General features: G+C 36.0%; 1 protein-coding gene across 2 annotated transcripts in view; it reads left to right on the top strand.

Moving 5' to 3' along the window:
* Positions 1-21796, top strand: part of MINDY2 (MINDY lysine 48 deubiquitinase 2) — a 65414-nt gene extending 43618 nt beyond the window's left edge. Inside the window, exons 7-10 of one of the 2 annotated variants that reach the window (XR_001602904.2) lie at positions 10174-10347; positions 13474-13674; positions 15424-18178; positions 20864-21796. Coding sequence is in view for 1 of the 2 variants with exons in the window: in XM_016208549.2 (XP_016064035.2) it covers positions 10174-10347; positions 13474-13674; positions 15424-15552 (504 nt within the window). In the remaining variant the exon portion in view is untranslated. Of the gene's footprint in view, positions 1-10173; positions 10348-13473; positions 13675-15423 lie in introns of both variants that reach the window. The other variant, XM_016208549.2, reaches the window with a different exon arrangement.
* Positions 21797-22000: the final 204 nt, after the last annotated feature.

The following is a 22000-nucleotide window of genomic DNA, read 5'->3' as shown; positions in this document are numbered from 1 at the left end:
TATTCTTTAGTTAATCTCTTCCAGTCCCTCCCACCCCTTCCCCTCTGAGATCCCTCAGTCTGTTCCATGCATCTATGCTTCTGGTCCTATTTTGTTCATCAGTTTATTTTGTTCATTAGATTCCACATATAAGTGAGATTATATGATAGTTGTCTTCCTCTGATTGACTTATTTTGCTTAGCATAATAATTTCCAGGTCCATCCATTCTGCCCGAAAGGGTAAGAGATCCTTCTTTTTTACAGCTGCATAGTATTCCATTGTGTAAATGGACTGCATCTTTTTTATCTACTCATCTACAGGTGAGCACTTGGGACTGTTTCCAGATCTTGGGTATTGTAAATAATGCTGCTATGAACATAGGAGTGCATATGTTCTTTCTGATTGGTGTTTTGGGATTCTTAGGATATATTCCCAGAAGTGGAATTTCTGGGTTAAACGGCAGTTCCATTTTTAATTTTTTGAGGAAACTCCATACTGTTTTCCACAATAGCTGCACATTATGAGGAGAAACAGACCTTGGTCTCCTGATGGCCTAATGGGTCTTTTTGTTCTGTCTGTTGGGCTCAGCAGGAAGAGACAGTTCAATGGGAAAACAAGGTCTCTGGCTGTCATTGGTGGTGGTTACACCACCTCCCAGAACTGAGCTCTAGATGTTCCCTTTTCTATCAAGGCCATATCCCTGACCAGGAATCCTTTGCTAGTCAGCTAGGTATTCCTAGTCTTCCAATGCAGTTGGGGAGGGGGTGCCTGTTCGGGAGCACTTTCCATCATGTGTCTGTTTCTGTACTAACTATGACTTTCTGTGAGATAATGATAGCTCAGAAAACGTGTGCATTGTGCTGTTTCTCTCTGCTTTTAAGTTTTTCTCAGTAAACATACTCTATAGTTAAACAGTATATCAGTAGTGGTGTGTGTCTCCTTCACTCTTGTACAACATGAAGGTGCTTTGGACTTTGAGGCAAGAGTGGATATGGATTTAGTTAGGAGACTATTGCAGGAGGCCTATTAAGAGGTTATAGTGACTTGGACTAGGATGGTAAATAAATACAGAGTAGACAGATTCCATAGACATTTAGGAGATACAACCAACCATATTTGATGATTAGGGTGTGAAAATAAGAAAGAATGATTTCTGGGTTCTGAGCATGAACAGCTGATGAAACGGAGAACACTGGAAGGGAAGAAAGATGAAATCAGCCTTGGAACTGTTGTAGCTGCTTCTGAAGCACCTCTTCACGTGGAAATGTTGGGAACATGGCTCAAGACTGGAATAACTTTTGTGTATATATAGTAATTTGGGGATAGGAGGAGATTTACTAGAAAAATATGGAATGGGAAGAAAAGAGAAGGCTAGGACAAAGGTTTGAGGAGCGCCAGCATTTAAGGGTTAGCTAGCAGAGTGTGAGCTAGCGAAGGAGACCGAGAGAAAACAATAAAAGGCAAACCTGAAGAACATAGTATCACGTAAGCCCACAGGGGAGAGTGTCAAGAAGAATGGAGGTCTCGGGTGTTAAATGCTGGGGAGAGAACACTGGGGCAGAGTCGGTTAGCCATGTGATTTCATTGCTGTCTTTTAGGTAATGGTCGCAAGAGGAAAAACTCAATTTGAACTGATTAATAAATGATTGGGATGTCAGAACTAGAAACCGATTATCAGCAACTCTTTGTAACCATTTGTGAAGGAGCGTAGACATAATGGCTCATAGCTGTAGTGGAGTGTGGAATCGGGGAGGATTTTTTGTTTATGTTTTTCAATATGAGAGACTTGACCATGTCTCTCTCATCATTGATATTTCTGTCTCCCTCTCCCTCTCCCTCTCCCTCTCCCTCTCCCTCTCCCTTCCACTCTCTGAAATCAATAAAAAACATATTTTAAATAAATAAATAAATATTGATGGACTCAATAAAGAAAGGGTGAGGGTTCAGGAGAGGGGATACAGTGGCACCTCGATTTTCAAGCGTCTCCACTGATAAACGTTTTGGTTTACGAACGCCATAAACCCGGAAGGAAATGCTTTGGGTTTTCCAACACACCTCGGGAGTCATGTTTCCAACACCCACGGCTTCCACTGAGGGAAAGATCCTGAGGCCTAGCTGTCAGCTATTGATCGCTCGGTTTTCAAACGTTTCAGAACTCAAGCGGTCTTTCGGAACGGATTACATTAGATACTGTATTTGATGTTATGTTAAATAGGCTCCTAAGAGAGTGAGGAAGGATAGAAATTTTCACAGGTGAAGGGGATTGAGCCTTGATTTAAAAAATACCTCTTCATTTTAAAGGAGGGAAGAAATCTATGAATATAGCTACAGGTAAATTTATAGATTTGATGGCAGGAAGTAGAGGAACTTACTGTTTGAATGCTTCTGTTTTCTGTGTTATTTGGAAGGCAAGACCATTTACTGAGGCTGAGTAGGAATAGGAAGGTTTGATTTCAGATTTGAAGAAGGAAAGTTTGAAGTAGTCTTTATAGCATGTGGGAGAAAGCTCTAACAGGAGAAATTAAGAAAAATCACCAGGCAGTGCTGGGAACGGTAATTATTAAAATTACCGTATTAAAATTGTGTAATTTTTCTGCAGGAGTATTCGTCGGAGTGCAGTTGTGGAGAAGGTGGCTGGTTTGTTATTCTAGATTTGGGACTTTGTTAGAGGGTGCAACGAAGACTAGAGGAGCAAAGAAATGTGGGGACATGATGGTATTATGAACATGATGATATTGTCCAAATTTATAAATATTGTCTAGAGCAAATAAAACACCATTCTTCACTAAGGTGATCGTATTTATATAGAAGGAGTAAATGGGAAAAACTGTCCTGGGGCCAGTCACTAGGGGAAAGGCTATTGTTTATTATAGTGACAACCAAACTGAAACAGTAACACTGATTTTTTACTTCTTATTATAAAAAATTGCAAACTTAGAGAAAAGTAACAAGACTAACTCAGTGTGTGCCTATTATACTCATCACTTAACAATTTTTTTAATGTATATATACTTATATTTGAGTTTGATAGCAAGTTCTTTGATTTTAGGTTTATTCTAAATGGATTTTTCAGAAGTATTATTCTTGTAGTAACTTTTCAAGAACATTAAAGACACAATCAAGTTAACCTTAATTTGAAGCTATTTTGTTGTTTTGAAGGACTTAACAATTTTAATATTATATTATTTTCCTTTTTTTACTTATACTTCAATATGCATCTCTAAACAAGAACATTTTTCTTTCAAATAAATCATAGTACCATTGTTGCATCTAACAAAATTAACTATAATTTTTATGTTATTTTATTATTATTATTTTTTTAATATGTTTTTATTGATTTCAGAGAGAGGAAGGGAAGGGGAGAAAGAGAGAGAAACATCAGTGAGAGAGAAACATCAGTCAGCTGCCTCCTGCGTGCCCCCTCCTGGGGATCGAGCCGAAACCTGGGCATGTGCCCTGACCGGGAATCTTGGTGACCTCCTGGTACATGGGAGAACACTCAGCCAACTGAGCCACACCAGCCACGCTTAACTATAATTTTTAATATAATCTAATACCCAGTCCATATTTAGATTTCCCATTTGTCCCCATGTAGCTTTGTAGTTGGTTTGTTCAAACCAGGATCGAATCAAGTAACATGTATTACATTTGGTGAAGTAACCCCATTTTAATATGATGCGAATCTTGTGTTTTCCAGGTATCTTATGGGCCTTTGGGCTATTTATTTTTGCCCCCATTATAATCCTCTCCATCCTATTTCCTACATTCCCATTGAACTATAATTCCAATCCTAATCATCTTTAAATAAGACATTGCTTTACTTCTGGCAGAGCACCTAGTGAGTACATTGTTTAGAAGAGTAAGAGACCCTTTCCCTCCTCATTAATCCAGTAACTAATTAAATGGATTTACAACAAAATCTACACTTCTTTGGCTGTTGCTATAGTACTAGAAGCCCTAAAGGAATACTTAATAAAATTTAGGAAGAGTTTCCTCCAAAATGGTATCCATTTGCTTAATAAGGAAATAGGATGGAAATTGTCCCCCTTTCTGTTAAACCTATTAAGCATTAGAACTGTTATTCTCTACCACTAATTATTGGGTTGTTCAGGTTTTTGTAGTTCTTTATAGACTTGAGTGCCAGGAATCTGTGATCTAATAATGATACAAGTAAGAAAAAAACTAAAAAGCTGCTTTTAAAATAAGATAAGGTGCCCGGCCGGGCGTGGCTTAGCAGTTGAGCATCGACCTAGGATCCTAGGCGATCGGGGTTCGGTTCCTGGTCAGGGCACATGCCCGGGTTGTGGGCTGCAGCTGATCAATGACTCTCTCATCATTGATGTTTCTCTCTCTCTCTCTCTCCCTATTCTTTCCTTTCTCTGAAATCAATATAAAAATAAAAAAATAAAAAATAAGGTTACATTTAATACTACATTAGATCTTAATAATGCCTTTTAACATTTCGTTTTTGAAGAACTCTTAGATTTTGGGATCATTTTATTGTCTTTTTTAAAATTTTTATTTATTGATTTTTTTTTTTTAAAGAGAGTAGAAGGGAGAGAGAAAGAGAAACATCGATTTGTTTCTCTACTTATGCATTCATTGTTTGATTCTTTTTTGTTTTAATCCTCACCTGAGAATATTTTTTCCATTGCTTTTCAGAGAGAGTGAAAGGGAGGGAGCGATAGAAAAACAGCGATGTGAGAGAAACACATCGATTGGTTGCCTCCTGCGTGTGCTCTTACTGGGGCCAGGGATCGAGCTTGTAACCAAGGTACATGCATTTGGGAATTGAACTCGGGACCCTTCAGTCCGAGGGCCGACACTCTAACCACTAAGAAAACTGTCTAGGGCCCATTGGTTGATTCTTGTATGTGCCCTGATGAGGTATCAAACCCGCAACCTTGGCATATTGAGACAACACTCTAACCAGCTGAACTACTCAATCAGGGCTCAGATTTTGGGGTCATTTTATGCATTCATATTTAATGATCACTTTACTTCCCATCTTTCTGTCCCTGTGAACTCTTTGGAACACCTGTGGTATAAACATAGTTCATCCCACAGAATTCAGATATACTTTCAACAATAAAATGAATTTAATATCTGGATATATTTTTTAATCCTTACCCGAGAGCATGCTTAGAGAAAGGAAGGGAGAGAGAGAAACATTGACGTGAGAAAGAAACATTGATCGCTGCCCTCTACCCATGCCCCAACCAAGGATGGAACCTGAAACCCAGGCATGTGCCTTGAGTGGGAACTGAATTGGCAGCCTTTCAGTCAGTGCATGGGACGACACTCAACCAACTGAGCTTCTCTGGCTGGGCTGGATAGAATTCTTTCTACTACAGATAGTGTATGTAACTAGGGGCCTATAATAACAATAAATTGACAATGTCATAAATGTCTACAAACTTATTTTATTAGTGTAGCTTATTTTTATTAGAATTTGCAGAAAGGATCTTTATGCTTTCTGGTACCCATATCATATCCTGTGCTATTATCATCTCAGGACCAAGACCAATGAGGAAGAAGTCCATGTTGGCAGGACAAAAAGAATTACTTAGGAAAGGTCCTCTCCAGCCTATTTTATTGTTTGTATCAATTTCCTTAGGAATTTACTAAACTCTAACTTGTGTATAAAAATCTTTTGTCATCTAAAGTCTTTTGGAACTCTAGAGATGTATGAGCTGTGGACTTTTGTTTGACCAAAGAGGGGGTATATGTCTATTATAACATCCTAACTCCTGTCTCTAGACATTGGATAGAGGTAGGGCAAATTCTCTATTAGATTAGACTTTTTGGTGACTCTCTATAACACCAAAGCATTAGAGAGTGTAGATATTTCTAAAACTTGTATGTGGACAGAGTATTCTCCATTTATTAACTTTACCATTCCATCTCCATGGACTTTTTATTAGGCCTTCTGCCAATCACATAGTCACAATGGATGTGTTAATCAAATTGACTTTTTCCCCCCTGAATAGTATCTACCAATCAACTTCACATTTTCCAACTGTCTAATATAGTATGACCTATAGTTTTGATTGCATAGCTTCTTATGACATTTTCTCTGACCACAGATACTGATTGACTTACTGTTGTAGAAAAGCCCTCTGTCATTCCTAGTTTTGTGTTTACTGATCCTAAACTCTGGACAATTATCTCTGCTTTTTCTCTATTACTAGCAAAGTATCAAGTCCAGCTCTTGTTAGTTATTAGTTGTAATAGCATTTTCTTTGAATACTTGATTAAACCATTCATCCCTTACCTGTCCATTGGCAGCAAATACATATATCCCCAATTTCTGCTATAACTTACATTAACTTGCTCCAGGTACTTCCACCTAATCTTGTACTATTAAATTTGATCGATCATCATGGCAAATCCACACTGAGTATATTATACTAAGAAGATCTGTGCTTTTTATCAGCATAACTAGATTAGTATCTGAAAGCAGCAGAAGACCCTACTGAGAGAACAGGTGTGCTCAGGGCCATTCCTGTTCTAGAGTTATAAACTACCTTTCTCCTAGAAACATTCTGTTTTGCTTTTCATATTACCTATATGATCATGACTATATAGATATAAAATATCTAGTTATTTTTATTTTTATGATATTCCTCCACTTCTCCAGTACCTTCTGCTTGCTCTCAAGTAAAACAAACTACTGATTTTTTGGCCCTTGTCTAGACCACCTAGCTCCTAGGTCTTTGGTATTTATAATGACATGGGCACAACTCCCTCCTGATCATCTGTTTTCCGTGTCAACCATATATTCATGTCATAACTGTTTCCTCTGCCTCTTAGTTTCAAATTACTGACATCTCTCAAGTGTATTTTGAGTATTCAAAATCCAGATTTTTTAGATTGGCTTTTGTTTATTTGATTTTTACTTTACCTTTAGAGATTGCAAATGAAGAGTAGTTTAGAAGGAGATACAGTTCTAGATAAGTACTAAAGCCATGTTAAAGAAATAAATTTGTCTGTTCTCTTTCCTTTGACTAAGATTATACTGGGAATTTTTTTTTTCCATAGAAGGCTACATTTAAGTAAAAGTTTATTTAATTTAATTATTAAAGGTGGTTGATGCATCAAAAATTGTCCTTTAAAATTTTTTTTTTAATGGGTGCAGTGGGTAGAGAAACGTGGAAAAAGAGTAAGGAACATGATAAATTCCATAGTACAGGCAGAGAGATTTATCTTTCTCTTAAATAGGAAGCAGAAGAAGGAGATAGATACAGAAACTGAGATAAATTTAGGTGATATTTATGAATATAATATCTTATATTCATTAAGCACCATGTGCTTTGCATTGTGCTAGGTACTTTATATTCATTAGCTCATTTAATTTTCACAGCTCCCCTATGAAGTGTGAATATTATTACTCCCTTATTACTTTATAGCTGAGAAAACAGGCTTAAAGGCCCCAAGTTACTTGCCCAAGACCACTCAGCTTGTAAACTGCCCCAATCTGACTTCAAGTCTACATTCTCAACAGCTCCCTCTCTCTGAGTAGGCCTCTTTGTGGATAAGATTTATGTTTGTTAAGTAAGAATAACATTCATCTTTCAGTTTATAAAATATCTTAGAAATTTTCAGATCTGTCTCTGTATCACTTCATAAGATTTGAATCCAAGCTAGTTAACCAAATATATTCAAGCAGTGCTTTCCTCCATTTTTTTATTTTTTATTTTTCCATTGTTGCTAATCCTCACCTGAGGATATTTCCTTCATTGATTTTTTTTTTTTTTTAATATATCTTTATTGATTTCAGAGAGAGGAAAGGAGAGGGAGAGAGAGAGAGACAGAAACATCAATGATGAGAGAGTCATTGATCAAGCCCACAACCAGGGCATGTGCCCTGACCTGGAATCAAACCCCGATCGCCTGGATCCTAGGCCGACGCTTAACCGCTGAGCCACGCCCGGCCGGGCTCATTGATTTTTTTTTAGATATAGTAGAAGGGAAGGAGGAGGGGGAAGAGAGAGAGAGAAACATCAATGTGAGAGAGACACAGTGATTGGTTGCCTCCTGTATGTGCCCCAACTGAGGCCAGGGAATGAACCTGCAACCAAGGTACATGCCCTTGACCAGGAATTGAAGCTAGCACAGAGCCAATCTAATATATGATCTACATAAAATAAATTATAAAGCCTAGATATTATATAATATAATGTTATGTTGAAATGTATTGTGATAAGTGTAAACAATACATTTACAATACACTTATCACAATCAGATCTATTCAATAGAAAATTAGCTGGAAAGAATTTTTTTTTTTTTTTATCTTAAGTTATCCTAGGACAAGGTAGACCCTAACTGGGTCTTAAAAATATGTTAGGCCATGGCTCTGGCCCTCAAGGAGCTTGAAATATATTGAGAAATGAGTAAGCAAGCAGATAACTGCAATTCAATGTATAAAGTGCTAGGATCGTGGTAAGTGCAGGATTCTATGGAATCACATAAAAGGGGCACCTAAGGTGGGATCATTACTTTCTATGATACAAATCCTCAAGCACTTAGCATAGTGCTGAGCATATAACAGGCGTTTAAATATTTAATGAATTGAAACATACTTGATTTTTCCCCAAAGCATGAATCTGTACTTAATTTTTGCTTAAAACAATGTCTTCAAACTTTGTATCAAAATGATTTTCTTTATGGATACTTTTCATGTTATATTAATTTCAATAAGTGTATAAATTAATCAGTATCTATAGCTAACTCTCTTTTATGTATATGTATATATGTGTGTGTGTGTGTGTATATATATGTGTATCTTTATTGATTTCAGAGAGAGGAAGGGAGAGGAACATCAATGATAAGAGTCATTATCGGCTGCTTCCCGCATGCCCCCTACTGGGGATGGAGCCCACAACCCGAGCATGTGCCCTGACTGGGAATCAAACCACTGCTGAGCCATGCCGGCCGGGCCCTAATTCTTGAATATAACTGGTAGTAGACAAAAGGAAAGACTGTACTTTAGGAAGAGCTATGTCCCACAGTGCTGGACACTTAATAAATGTTTAAAAAGAATTAGTTTTTTAAAGCTTCAGAATTAATTCAATAATTTCTCTACCCATGCCATCAAACTCTTTAAAGGAATTTCTTATTCCTTTTTTCCCCATTGCTTTTCAGAGAGAGTGGGAGGGGGAGAGAGAGAGAAACAGAAAGAGAAACATTGATTGGTTGCCTCCCACACTTGCCTGGACCGGGGCCAGGGATGGAGCCTGCAACTGAGGTATACATGCCCTTGACTGGAATTGAATCTGAAACCCTTCAGTCTGAGGGCTGAGATGCTCTAACCACTGAGCCAAACCTGCTAGGGTATCTTATTCTCAATTATTAAGATTAGTTGTGATGATAAGAGAGAACATGAAAAGTATGGGTTTTGTGCAATAATAAACACTGTGTTAACCAGTGGGAACTCTGAACAGGTAAATGAAAGTTATATCCTCAGCAAATCTGAAGAAGAATATCTTACAATCCCTATGTTGTATACTAGGCACATTTACATATGATTGGAGTCAGAACTAATGCATATGAAAAATTAGAGGTCAATGCTAAATTCTTTGGTAGTGACTGTAAATATGAGTTCATTGACTGATTCAATAAATATTAGGCTCCAACATCAAGGGCCTACAGACATACAGTCTGGGGAATAAGGCAGGAAAACACAATCACGGTACAGTGTGATTCAGTAGAAGTAGGTACCAAGTACTGTTGGTATACAAAGGAGGAGCAGCTAATGGGACAGAGAAAGGAAAAATTGGTATGGGTTGGATTAGTCATATAGACTTACAACTATAGGCAATGTGATATCATTTTATTGTGACTGTGTCTTGTTACCTGATGTATTTTTTTAGGAACTTGTATTTTTTATTTTGTGAAATGAAATTATAAACCCCCAAAGTCATTTACTTGTTGAACGTGCCAGTAGCTCCTCCAATTACAGTATAATTTCTCATTATACTGTGTTGTACCAACTATAAACTATATTCAGAGCCAGGTATGTGTAATTCAGTGAGCAAATAAGATATCTACTTGGTCTACTATTTATTATGTTGTGCAGATCTAACTAGTAGGAATAATTAATATGCGTTAAGCATACAGATTATAAAATTTATTTTAAATATTAAGTAGTTTTGATCAATTTAACAGTCCTTTTTCTTTTGTTGTTTCTTAAGGGTCTACTGTATTTGCTAGTAACAGACCAGGGGTTTCTTACTGAAGAAAAAGTTGTTTGGGAAAGCCTACACAATGTCGATGGTGATGGAAATTTCTGTGACTCAGAATTTCATCTGCGGCCTCCTTCAGATCCTGAAACTGTATACAGAGGACAGCAAGATCAGATAGATCAGGTAAATTTGTTTCTTCCTTTCAAATAGAAATTTAGTTATCCAGAACGTTTGAACTAAAGATTTATTCATTAATATACTTGTGAAATTTTTCTGAAACTTCCTAAATAGGTAAGTGATCATTCTATATATACATTAATTATATACTTTGGTCCAGAAGGCCAAATCATATAGAACTGTGCAGGTCATGGTAAAGAGTTTGAATTTTATTTCAATTGTAATAGGGAAGATATGCCAAGTGTATCACGTGGAAGTGGCATGATCCACTTCACCTTTTTAGAAGGTTGCAAGGGCCCAGCCGGGTGTGGCTGAGCGGTTGAGCATCAACCTAAGATCCAGGAGATCAGGGTTCGATTCCCGGTCAGGGCACATGCCCAGGTTGTGGGCTGCAGCTGATCAATGACTTTCTCATCATTGATGTTTCTGTCTCTCTCTCTCTCCCCCTCCTTTCCTCTCTCTGAAATCAATAAAGATATATTTAAAAAAAAAAAAAAAAAGTTGCAAGGTGGAGAAACAGAAAGAACACAGGTATAAGTAGAGACTAGTAGTCCAAGCAAGAGGTTATGCTTAGCCTTGGGTGGTAGAGATGAAGAGACAAGTACATATTTGAGATATATTTTAGCTAATCAAAAAATGTAGAAAAGAGGAAGTCTTGAAGATTGCATGCACTGGGTAAGTGTAGGTGAGTATTCTAAGCCTTAGAGTTCAGTTTAAAGAAGAGTAGACTAGTGAGTAGAATTCCCATTTAGAACTGAGACATGTAAGAGTTTTGCCTTCTATAGGTGAGCCATCTTGCTGCCACAATGTGTTTATCACTAGAAGTATAACAGTGATGTGACTTTTTCTCCAACTGAGGCAGAAATATGGTTATGTTAAATGTTTGACACTTGTTTTGCTGATAACAATTTAAGTGCATAGAAACTGGGTTCATTTAGCCAGTATTCACTGAGCAATTATATTTCTAGCATTCTAACTAGATCCTGGGGACACAAAGATAAATCATTCAGCTTTGCCTTCAAAGATACTGCAGTTTAGCAAGGGAGGCAATTATTTAACCAACTAACATTATATGTTATTATATAATGGCAGTTTGAGTAGCAAGGTATGAGTGCACAAAAGAATACTGGATTCAGCCCGGCCGGGCGTGGCTCAGTGGCTGATCATCCACCAAGGATCCAGAAGATCAGGGTTTGATACCGGGTCAGGGCACATACCCAGGTTGCGGGCTTGATCCCGTCAGGGGCGTGTAAGAGGCAGCCGATCAATGACTCATCATTGATGTTTCTATCTCTCTCTCTCCCTCTCCCTTCCTCTCTCTGAAATCAGTAAAGGTATATTTAAAAAAAGAAGAGGAATACTGGATTCAAGCAAATGTAAATATTTCTAGGACTTTTGGCTTTCCTTTGACTGTCATAATAATAAACATACCCATTTTCCTTCAGAAGCTATATAGGGGCATTGTTTTTTAAATATTACTTAAGAGAAATGTGCACGATTTTTCTAACCATTATATACACAAAATATTGGAGCAGAGAGAAAGAAAGTAAAGCAATCAATTGCCACAGGAGGTCCATTTGTAAGGTCTGAGATTTTATAGATAGATGATAGATGATTGATAGATGATGATAGATGATGATAGATAGATAGATAGATAGATAGATAGATAGATAGGTAGATAGATAGATAGATACACAGATACATATAAATGATAGTTGATAGTGTCTATGGAAGTAGCAAGGAAAGAGTGGATTTAAGACCATGGGTCTTGGCAAAGAGCAGAGTTTGAAGAATTGAGGAAAATTTTTGAAAGATAAATTCTTGATGTCAGTAAGGTAGTCATGCTAGATAGTACAAGGACTTCACAAGCATATCCTCTGCAACTTTTAAGTTTTTTTTATTTTGAGGTAGATGGGGGAAGGCGCACAGAGCAGTCAAGTTTCATTCAGCACTAATTTTTAAAAAATATATATATATATTTTTTATAATTGATTTTAGAGAGAGGCAGGGAGAGGGGGAGAGAAATAGAAACATCACTGATGGGAGAAAATTATTGATTGGCTGTCTCCTGCATGCCCCTTACTGGGGGACTGAGCCCATAACCTGGGCATGTGCCCTGACTGGGAATAGAACCGTGATCTCCTGGTTCATGGGTCGACAAGCAACCACTGAGCCAAGCTGGTCGGGCCAACACTAATTCTTAATTTAAGTGGGTGTTAAGTTAGATACTATAACTTTTGACCAAAGATGCATCACTTTTTCTCACAGGAAATAATCTGTGTGTGTATATGTGAGGGAGTGGTAATGGTTACATAATTGCATATGACTGTGTGGTGGACAACTCTGTGGCTTTAAAAATCATGTTTTAGAAGAATATTTAATAAATAATGGAAAATTCTTATGGTTTTTTTTAAAAAAACAGAAGACTTTCATCACATTAAATGGGAAAAAAAACATTACAATAATTTTAGGGGTTGGGAGATGTGTTTGAGTTTGTCAGTATAGAAAAAACTAGGTGGAATATATTAATTATTAATAGTCGTTATCTCTGTGTCATATTATTATGGTAATTTTAACTTATTTATGGTTTCTATTTTGTCCTAATTTTCTACAGACGTGTTTCTTTTGTAAACGGGGGAACTTTTTTTTTTTTTAATGTATCTTTATTGATTTCAGAGAGAGGGGAGAGAGAGATAGAAACATCAATGATGAGAGAGTCATTGATCAGCTGCCTCCTGCACGCCCCCGACTGGGGACCGAGCCGGCAACCAGAGCCATGTGCCCTGACCAGGAATCAAACCGCCATCTCCTGGATCCTAGGTCAATGCTCAACCGCTGACCCACGCCCAGCCAGGCTGGGGGGAACTTTAAGCTTTCTCAAATATCTTATATACTGCTTCTAGAAAGAATTTCAAATGAATTCCAAAAATATTTAGAACAATGGCAGCATCATTGAAATAAGTTTATACTCCCAAGCAGAAACACTTAAATAACTTTTGTTTTTATAGTTAAGCTCTGGTATGTTTTTAAAAAGCCATTCTCATAGTTTTGTAGATATAACCTCTGTATTTGCACTCATTAGTTCTTGGGTAAAGTCTCATAGCTAAGGATGATTATAATTTAATTTCTTAGGACTATCTTATGGCATTATCTCTACAACAAGAACAGCAGAGTCAAGAGATCAATTGGGAACAAATACCTGAAGGAATCAGCGATTTGGAACTAGCAAAGAAACTCCAAGAAGAAGAGGACAGACGGGCCTCTCAGTATTACCAGGAACAAGAACAAGCAGCAGCCACTGCCGCTTCTACTTCTGCTTCTACACAGGCTCAGGTGAAACCAGTGCTCTGGTTTTAAACATAACGATCACCTTAACAATAAAGAAATTTGTGCTGAGATAAGAAATTTTAAATTAGGTATTGACTCTTCAATTATGCTAGCATTTTAGTGCCCATTAGGTTTTTGGGTGGGTTTGTTGTTGTTGTTATTTAATATATTTTTCTTGATTTCAGAGAGAGAGGACAGGAGAGGGAGAGATAGATAGAAACATCAATGATGAGAGAGAATCATTGATGGGCTGCCTCCTACATGCCCCCTGCTGGGGATCGAGCCTGCAACCCAGGAATGTGCCCTGATGGGGAATCGAACATCTGTCTCCTGGATCATAGGTAGATGCTTAGCCACTGAGCCACACTGGCCAAGCAGTGCCCATTAGGTTTTATAACATTATCCTTTTTTTTTTTAATTCTCACCTGAGGATATTTTTTCCATTGCTTTTCAGAGAGAGTGGAAGGGGGAGAGAGACAGAAAAAACAACAACACATCGATGTGAGAGAGACACATCGGTTGGCTGCCTCCCACACACGCCTGACTGGGGCCAGGGATCGAGCCTGAAACCGAGGTACGTGCACTTGGCCGGAATTGAACCTGGAACTCTTCAGTCCTTGGGCCAGTGCTCTAACCACCGAGTCAAACGAGATAGGGCATATTATCCTATTTTTGTGGTTATCTAAATAATCTTCTCATTTAATGAAGTTATTTTTCCTAAGGTTCTGATGATAAGATTTTTCAAATTTATTTTTTTCAGTTATTAATAGCTGCAAAGAATATAAACCAATTTAAGCAGTCTTTTCTGTCCATTAGAGGGCAGTATGAGGTACTACTGGAAAGAATGGACTTCAGAGCCAGATAGATGTGGGTTTGCATTTTCCTGCAACACCTTGGACAAAGCCCTCTGCATCTTAGCCTCGTTTTCTCTGTCTGTAAAATAGATGATAATACTTAACTCTTAAGGTTTGTGGTTTAGAACTAAACCCAGTGTCTAACATGTGCTAAGTAGTGAACCAAGAATAGCACTTTCCCACTTTTTACTTAAATTTTTTAAGCACTGCAAATGTGACTGTTAAGTGGGTTTCTGTGTGTTAATCTTATTGCACTAAATGAAAAAAATAATCCCCTTTTTTATGTTTAACTGTACCATGCCAGAACTGTTCCTTTGATTTGTGTACATAAGAAAGTGAGATGCCCTTTAAAGGTTGATGAAGATTTATAGAGGTCTCCATTAAAATAAGTATAACATACCTATTTCTAGCTCAAATACTGACTACCCCAAGCTTAAAAGTTAAAACCTTCCATTTAAAAAATTTCTCTTATTTCACCAAATACACTTATTCCACACTCTCAGTTTTCAAGATTTTTTTTTCTCCTTTTAAGATCTGTTTATTATGATATTTAATGGGATCTTGGAGACGTTGTAGTTTACCAAATGGTGTCACTTTCATTAACATTCTCTAAACTTTAACATAAATAATTTCTTGAATTTGAAACTTCAGTCAGTATAATTTTACATGACATTATTTATTGTTTGAAATTCTATTTACTTATAATAACGGCTACATTAATTATATCTATCCAGAATGGCAGAGGCAAATATTCAGATACCATGTAACATAACAAGTTTATATACTAATAGCTTCTTTTTTTATTGAGTCCTTTCACTCTTATGGTTTTTCTTTCTAGATAACTATGATTAAGCACCTTAGAAAAGTTGAGGTAATTTCTTCCTGTTTATTTTTCCTAAAGCAAAGCCAGCCAGCACAAGCCTCTCCATCAAGTGGAAGACAATCTGGAAATAGTGAACGTAAACGAAAGGAACCTCGAGAAAAAGATAAAGAAAAAGAAAAGGAAAAAAATAGCTGTGTTATTTTGTAACAAGTGTTGGATTTTATTGGAACCATCTACATGTCTTGAGAAACAAAACCACAGGAGGAAAGGAAGAAAAACCGATAAAATACCGTCTGTGCCTGATTTCCCAATGGATTTTGTTCATGTTTTTCAGGGGAAAGGTTGTTACTTAGCTACAATCAGACTTTTTCAAGTCACACAGTACACTATTTATGAGCTGGAGTTTCATGTTACAAGTTGGAAATGCTGTGTGTTGTCATTCATGAAAAATACTGCACTTGTAGCCAATTAAGCAAATCACAGCAAATTTTGTGTCATAGTGACATTCATAACTCATATCAGTTAGTAAGCTATTTTATCTTCTGTTCTAACAATGAATGGAGGTAATTAATTGATTTTGTCTGATTCCTTCCTGAAATCTAAATATTAGCACAATAATTTCTGAAATTAATTTTTACAATGTTAAATTATGATCCTAATCCACAATAAACCAGGGGTTTAATATAGGAATTTAAAAAGAAAAAAAGACAAAAAATAACAAGAATAAATAACTCTTAATTGTATATTGGACTAGTTCAGCCCTTGAACAGCTTTACCTTTCTTTAGGAATATACATTTTAGATATTATCGTGAAAACTGATAATGGAGCTTGGATTTAATTAGATAGAAAAAATAAAGATTTGTATTTCTTTTCCAATAGCAAAAAAATTATGTAACACTAATACTCATATCCTAGCAAAATCAGATATTATGACTTTGTAGTATTGTGAAATTTTGAGGAATTTTGAAATCTTTAGCATAGGTAACTTGGACCACAGTTACTTTTACTGACTGTAATAAGTGAGAGCAAGAAGGAAACCACAGTGGATGCTGGGCTTTGTAAATAGGGGGATGTAGAAAAGCAAATAGTTCAATGTCTACCTTTTTCTAGAATTACCTTGAACCTTAAAATTTAAATCATGTTTATTTGCTAGAAAATTAAGTATACTTATTAAAACCAACAAAAAAAGCACATTTCTGAAAGGAAGTTAGATAATCTCTGAGTCTAATAAAAAAGCTGTAATAAAAATCTGTTGGAGGAATTTATATAAAAGCAATCAGATTTTTTTAACTTATGGGAACCAAATAAACCTATAACATCTTGTAGTGTTTGTAGGATTCAGAAAGAATATTTATTGAACTTTATCATGAGGCAACACATATATTTCTGTATTTCTAGATATAGTTTGGAAAACTATCCTTAATCCCTTTTATATGCTTTATATTTAAAAGTTTGTTTTAGTCATTTTTGAAATGACTATTGCTGCTGCAAGTAGTTATGTGATTTACATTCTAAGCCTCAGTAAATTTGTTTTAAGAGCATCAATCTAACCTGAGCATCCACTTGGAGAATGTTTTTTGTGGTCTGGGTGACAATAGACTACAAAAAAAAAAGTGGTCTAGACTGCTTAAGCTATGTCCTTAACATTCTCTGTGATCCAAGAGGATTAGTCTACATGTAAAAAGTAAAGTCTTATTTATGGAAGGAATTATTCTAAGGGAAAAATCCAGGGTCAAGCTGTATCTTTTATGTCTTATGTATTGCGTGTCTGTTTATGTTACACCATTTGTTATTCCTCAGATTTCCTATGCTAGCACTATAATCACCAGAGAAGCTGTTTGGGGTATGAAAGTTTGACATAAAGTATGCATACATTGGTAAAGTAACCAAATGTACTACAGAATTCTCTGTAGGCTCAAACAAGTTGACCTTAGTCCAGGTTTACTATTGATAACACTCTGGTTGAAGGAGGAGACTAAAACCTCAGGTTTGTTTTTCCCCAGACAGATAGTAGTGACAGTGCATTATATTTTAATAAGAAAAAAACAAAACAGTAAATCCTGAGAAATTTAACAAAGCATATTTGAGGCATATTTTCCCATAATTATATACTTATCTATTTATTACCCTTGAAAAACATATGTGAAGTTATTCTGCTGTTTGCTACTGTCTTCTTAATTTGTTCCAAAGATAATACTGCCGTTCTCCATTCCCTTTGGAAGAAAAAAACACCACTCAAACGCAGCAGTGCTATCAGATAAGTAGATGTTAATGTATACATATAAGAAGTAACTAAAACATGTAATGTGTTTGTTAAGTCAGCCTTTTTCTATGTAATATTTCCAAGTCAGATTTTCTTACATTCCTGGAATGTTTGATATACCAAGAATAATGATGATAAAATGTTTGCTTTGATTACTGCGGGGGCGAAATTAAATGTTCAATTCTATTAAAACAAAGAAAATTCTTGGAGATACTGGTTTCCCATCCTTGAAGGTTATAAAGAATTTAGAGCTATTGTGTCTTTATTATCTTATATTTTGCTCAAGGCAACAAATTATACTCAGACATTTCATTACTGGTTTGGGTATATTGGAATTTGATAGTGGTATATTAAAGTCTTTCCTTCACAGTATTTTGCAGTACTTGAAAGTTGTTACGTGTATACTGCTAGCAGCAGTTAAAACTCAAACATTTTTGTTTTTAATATTTATAGGCTAGATTAGGGGCACATTTGCATCAGCCAATCACCATTACAGCTAGCAAAAGAGGCACATGAATGAATGATATGATCACTGCACTTTCTTGTACTTTCAAAACCTGTTCCTTAAGGTTAGTGACCAGTCTTTATTAACAAGGTGAATTGTCTTCCTGTGTAATCCCATTGAATCAACAGTGCTATGATAAACAATAGGCTTTTGACATTTCAAAGTACTTGTTTTGTATTTCTAAAGCAAGGATCCATGCTTCTGTTAGATTCTGAAAGGAATCTGGGGATTTTTCCTCAAATTTAAGAGTCAACATTTTAAGAATACACACACTGGGCAGCTTGAGGCAGCTAACATCGGCAGTGGCTGCTTCCTGTGAGGTGCTGGTCCACTGTGCCTGGGGAAAGGAACGCTGCCTCGGGGCGGCGGGGCGGCAGGTAAATGAGGATAGATTTAAGTTCAGGATTAGACTTTGGGGTATATTTTGTTCTATGTCTAGTCTAGTATTTGTCTAGTCTAGTCACATGTCTAGTATTTGACTACTTATCCCTTATGTTTTGAATTCATCCTCATACTTCTTGATCTTAGTTTAATGAAGCAAGTTAGTGTCAGAGATCAGTTGGCTGAACCCAATATTAACCACTTTGTACTTGCACAGAAACTTATTTTGTTTTTAATGAATCACCACCTCAGTTCACTAAGAGACAAGATCTTGAGAGGAAAGGACTAGAAGTCAGATAGATACTGAAGGAAAGAATTACTGTGGTCCCTGTATTAATGTAGGCATATGAAGCAGAAAAATCGAGGCAAGAATTCCCAGACTGTCCTAAAACAATCTCATTTATTTAAAAAAAAATTTTTTTTAAGCAAAAAGCAAACTTTCTTATTCAATATGCCAGTTATTTAAAGATGGAAAGCTATGGGCTTTACCTGTCACACAACACTTGAGCATACAACTGAAACTATAATTGTAAACTTATGTTTGATAGAGGCATTGAAGATAGTATTCAAGTTATATTTTAAGGAACTGGAAATGTTGAATTCTGAATCATTTTATGTCTAAAACCTGACTCTTATCTGGCCATGGTAAAACTTTCTGTGCCTCAGTTTACTCTATGTAAATGATACTTACTTTTTTAGTGCTTTGCACTCCTGAATAAAGGGCATAGTATAAGCACAAAGTATTACTTAAATAATCATAAATATTACACATCTTTTGTTCTTGAATGTGCAGATTTTTTCCGCGATGACAATATTTCCTAAGCCAGTTTTTTAATGCTGTCAAAATTTGTAGAACTATCTTGCCTTTGAGTATGGCATCATCTCTTCTCAAAATGTAGTTTACAGTTGCTGTTGTGTTCTGTGGACTATAGGGTCAAAATTGAGTATTTGGGGAGAATAAAAACAAACATTTTATTTTTTCCAAGACCTTTCATATATCTAAATATTTAGTCTCTGCCTTTTCCTCCATGGGATGAAGTACAGTGGTATTAGGTTACTAATACTATATATGTAAACTTTATTGCATGGATGGAATTCGTTTAGATCTCTCTCTCAAATACTGTCATTTTTAGGGCTATTTACATTATTTGGTTTTTAGCATAAAATGTTATTTGATAATGTGCAGTTAAATTCCATTTAGAAAGTGACTGAAAATGGTAAAGGAACTCATCAGAATCAGAGTTCTTAGGTTCTCTGTTAATTTAGTGTCATTTCTTTTAATGATGTCCAACATTTCTGAAGCTATTAGGAAAATATGAAGAATTGAGGTTATTCTTCTTGGGTGACACTATAAAACAAAGTAGAAGTTAAAATAGGAGGCTTCCTGGACAAAATAAATCGCAAAATAGAGATAATGGAATCTGAGTGACAAGTTACAAGACCCTGATAAATTTAACTTTGAGGATCTATCTAAATTTTAACTCCTGCAGGTACCTTACCTAATCCTTGTGTTTCTGCTGTTAAATTAGAGTTTAATAAATTGATACACATGTATATTTTTACATGAAGGACTCTAGTGTCTAATTTCACTTCTATCTCAAAAACATTAAACTCAAAAACAGGGTAAAAATCTTCAACTACTGCTGCAAGTTCAGCTTCATATTATTGTTCCGAGAAAGGAGATTTGACTTGTCTGCCTATAACAGATTTTTTTAGGGCATGGCACAATCCCAGATAAGATGTCAAAATACCAGGGCAGAAATACAAAACCTAAGTTATAAACCACAGTAGATTAAAGGACAAAAATTGTATTATTTTTCTACAAAAGTCTCTCTACTTCGTCAGATATTAGTTCTACGAATTTCTTCAAATCATGTAGTAATTTGTCACCAATATCTTTAAAAACTTTATATCCATCTTTACTGTAATATCCTGCTTTGAGAGGCAGGGATGCCTCCTAGATTAGAAAATGCACAAAGCAAAATTCTGAAGGTGATCCTGACTTCTTAGGCTTTAGTAGATAAGCTTTAATTAGGAAGTCAGGAGACTAAATTGTCCATTTAAATTCCCAAATCAGCCACCTGTCCAAATGAACATTATAACAAATGGCCCAACTGAGCAATTCTAACTAATGGGATGTGTTTTAAGACCAAGAATGGCACTTAATCTTTGAAGCGATGTCCTGTGTGTCTCCCAATTTTCTTAGTTTTTGTTCCTTTTCACATCTTAATTCCACGAAATAATTTTTTTAAGAGTACATAGGATATCTAAGCTTTACAGATTTTTAAAGATGAGGATTTGAAAAGCTTCCAGTGGTTTTCATTAAAAGGCTTTATCTTCCTCAATAAAATTACTATTGTTTTCACAGATCTGGACATCACAAATAAGACAATATGATAGAAGATTGATGCGTGATTGCTACACAACAGTCAGCAAAAGGCATAATCTTCACTTGTGAAACTTCAGAGGAAACCTAAAAGTTCTTTCCTAAAGTTAGTGCATGTGAGTCTTTCTCCATGAATTGCGCAGAATAATTGAATTGCCACATAGATTTGGGGGAATAGCAAGTGAATTGGTGTAAAGACGGCAGAAAAAGTGATTTTGAAATATAGCAAAAAGAAGAAACAAGTTTTCCCCCTCTACTTTACTGTTGGACTATTTGGGTCAAGAAGTTGCTATGATATATTAGAGATCTCTTTGTGTCAGACCAAGATTGGCCAATGGAAACGGAGTTCTCAAAGAGTTTAAATATATTGTGTATGAGTGTCCATTTTTTCTCCTTTCTTTTACCATCTCATTGCCGTTCCTACTTCTGAAATAATTCATCTGCCTTGCTTTATGACCAGCTTGAATTCCAGTTTAAGAATAATAGCAACCCTAGAGCTGATAGGAAAGAGCACTGAAACATTTTTTTAAAATAAAGACACCTTAAAGCATCTACCCAACTTAGAGTTGAACTGAATTTCTATGAAAGTTACTGTCCTAAATACTAATTATGCTAAAACTATTTAATTCTAAAAACTATGTCTTAAGCTTCAAAAATTTCACTTTTGGAGGATATTCCTAAAAAAAAGCATACTGAACATAGATGGGAAAGTATAAAATATTTCTGACAATTATTCAGTATTATTCAACATTTAATTTCATGTTTGTTACTGTACCACAAAGATGGTGTCATTCTTGGATTTTAAAATGTTGGATTTCTTGTTAATATGCTTAAAACTGTAACCAGTGATAACACCCTTAGTATTTTTATTATAGATTATATTTTATTTCAATAAACTTTGATATTTAGACCAAATGGTCTTTCTCCTATGTATATCAATCTTATTAAGCTACTTTTTAAAAATATTTTTATTGATTTCAGAGAGAGGGAGAGAGACAGAGAAACATGAATGATGAGAGTCATTAATCAGCTGCCTTCTGCACAGTCCCCACTGGGGATGGAGCCCGCAACCGGGGCAGGTACCCTGACCGGGAATCGAACCATGACCTCCTGGTTCAT

Source organism: Miniopterus natalensis, chromosome 1 (genome assembly GCF_054644295.1).
Source record: "Miniopterus natalensis isolate mMinNat1 chromosome 1, mMinNat1.hap1, whole genome shotgun sequence".
In the NCBI taxonomy this organism is placed as follows: Eukaryota; Metazoa; Chordata; class Mammalia; order Chiroptera; family Miniopteridae; genus Miniopterus; species Miniopterus natalensis.
This window is presented reverse-complemented; position numbering and strand designations above follow the sequence as displayed.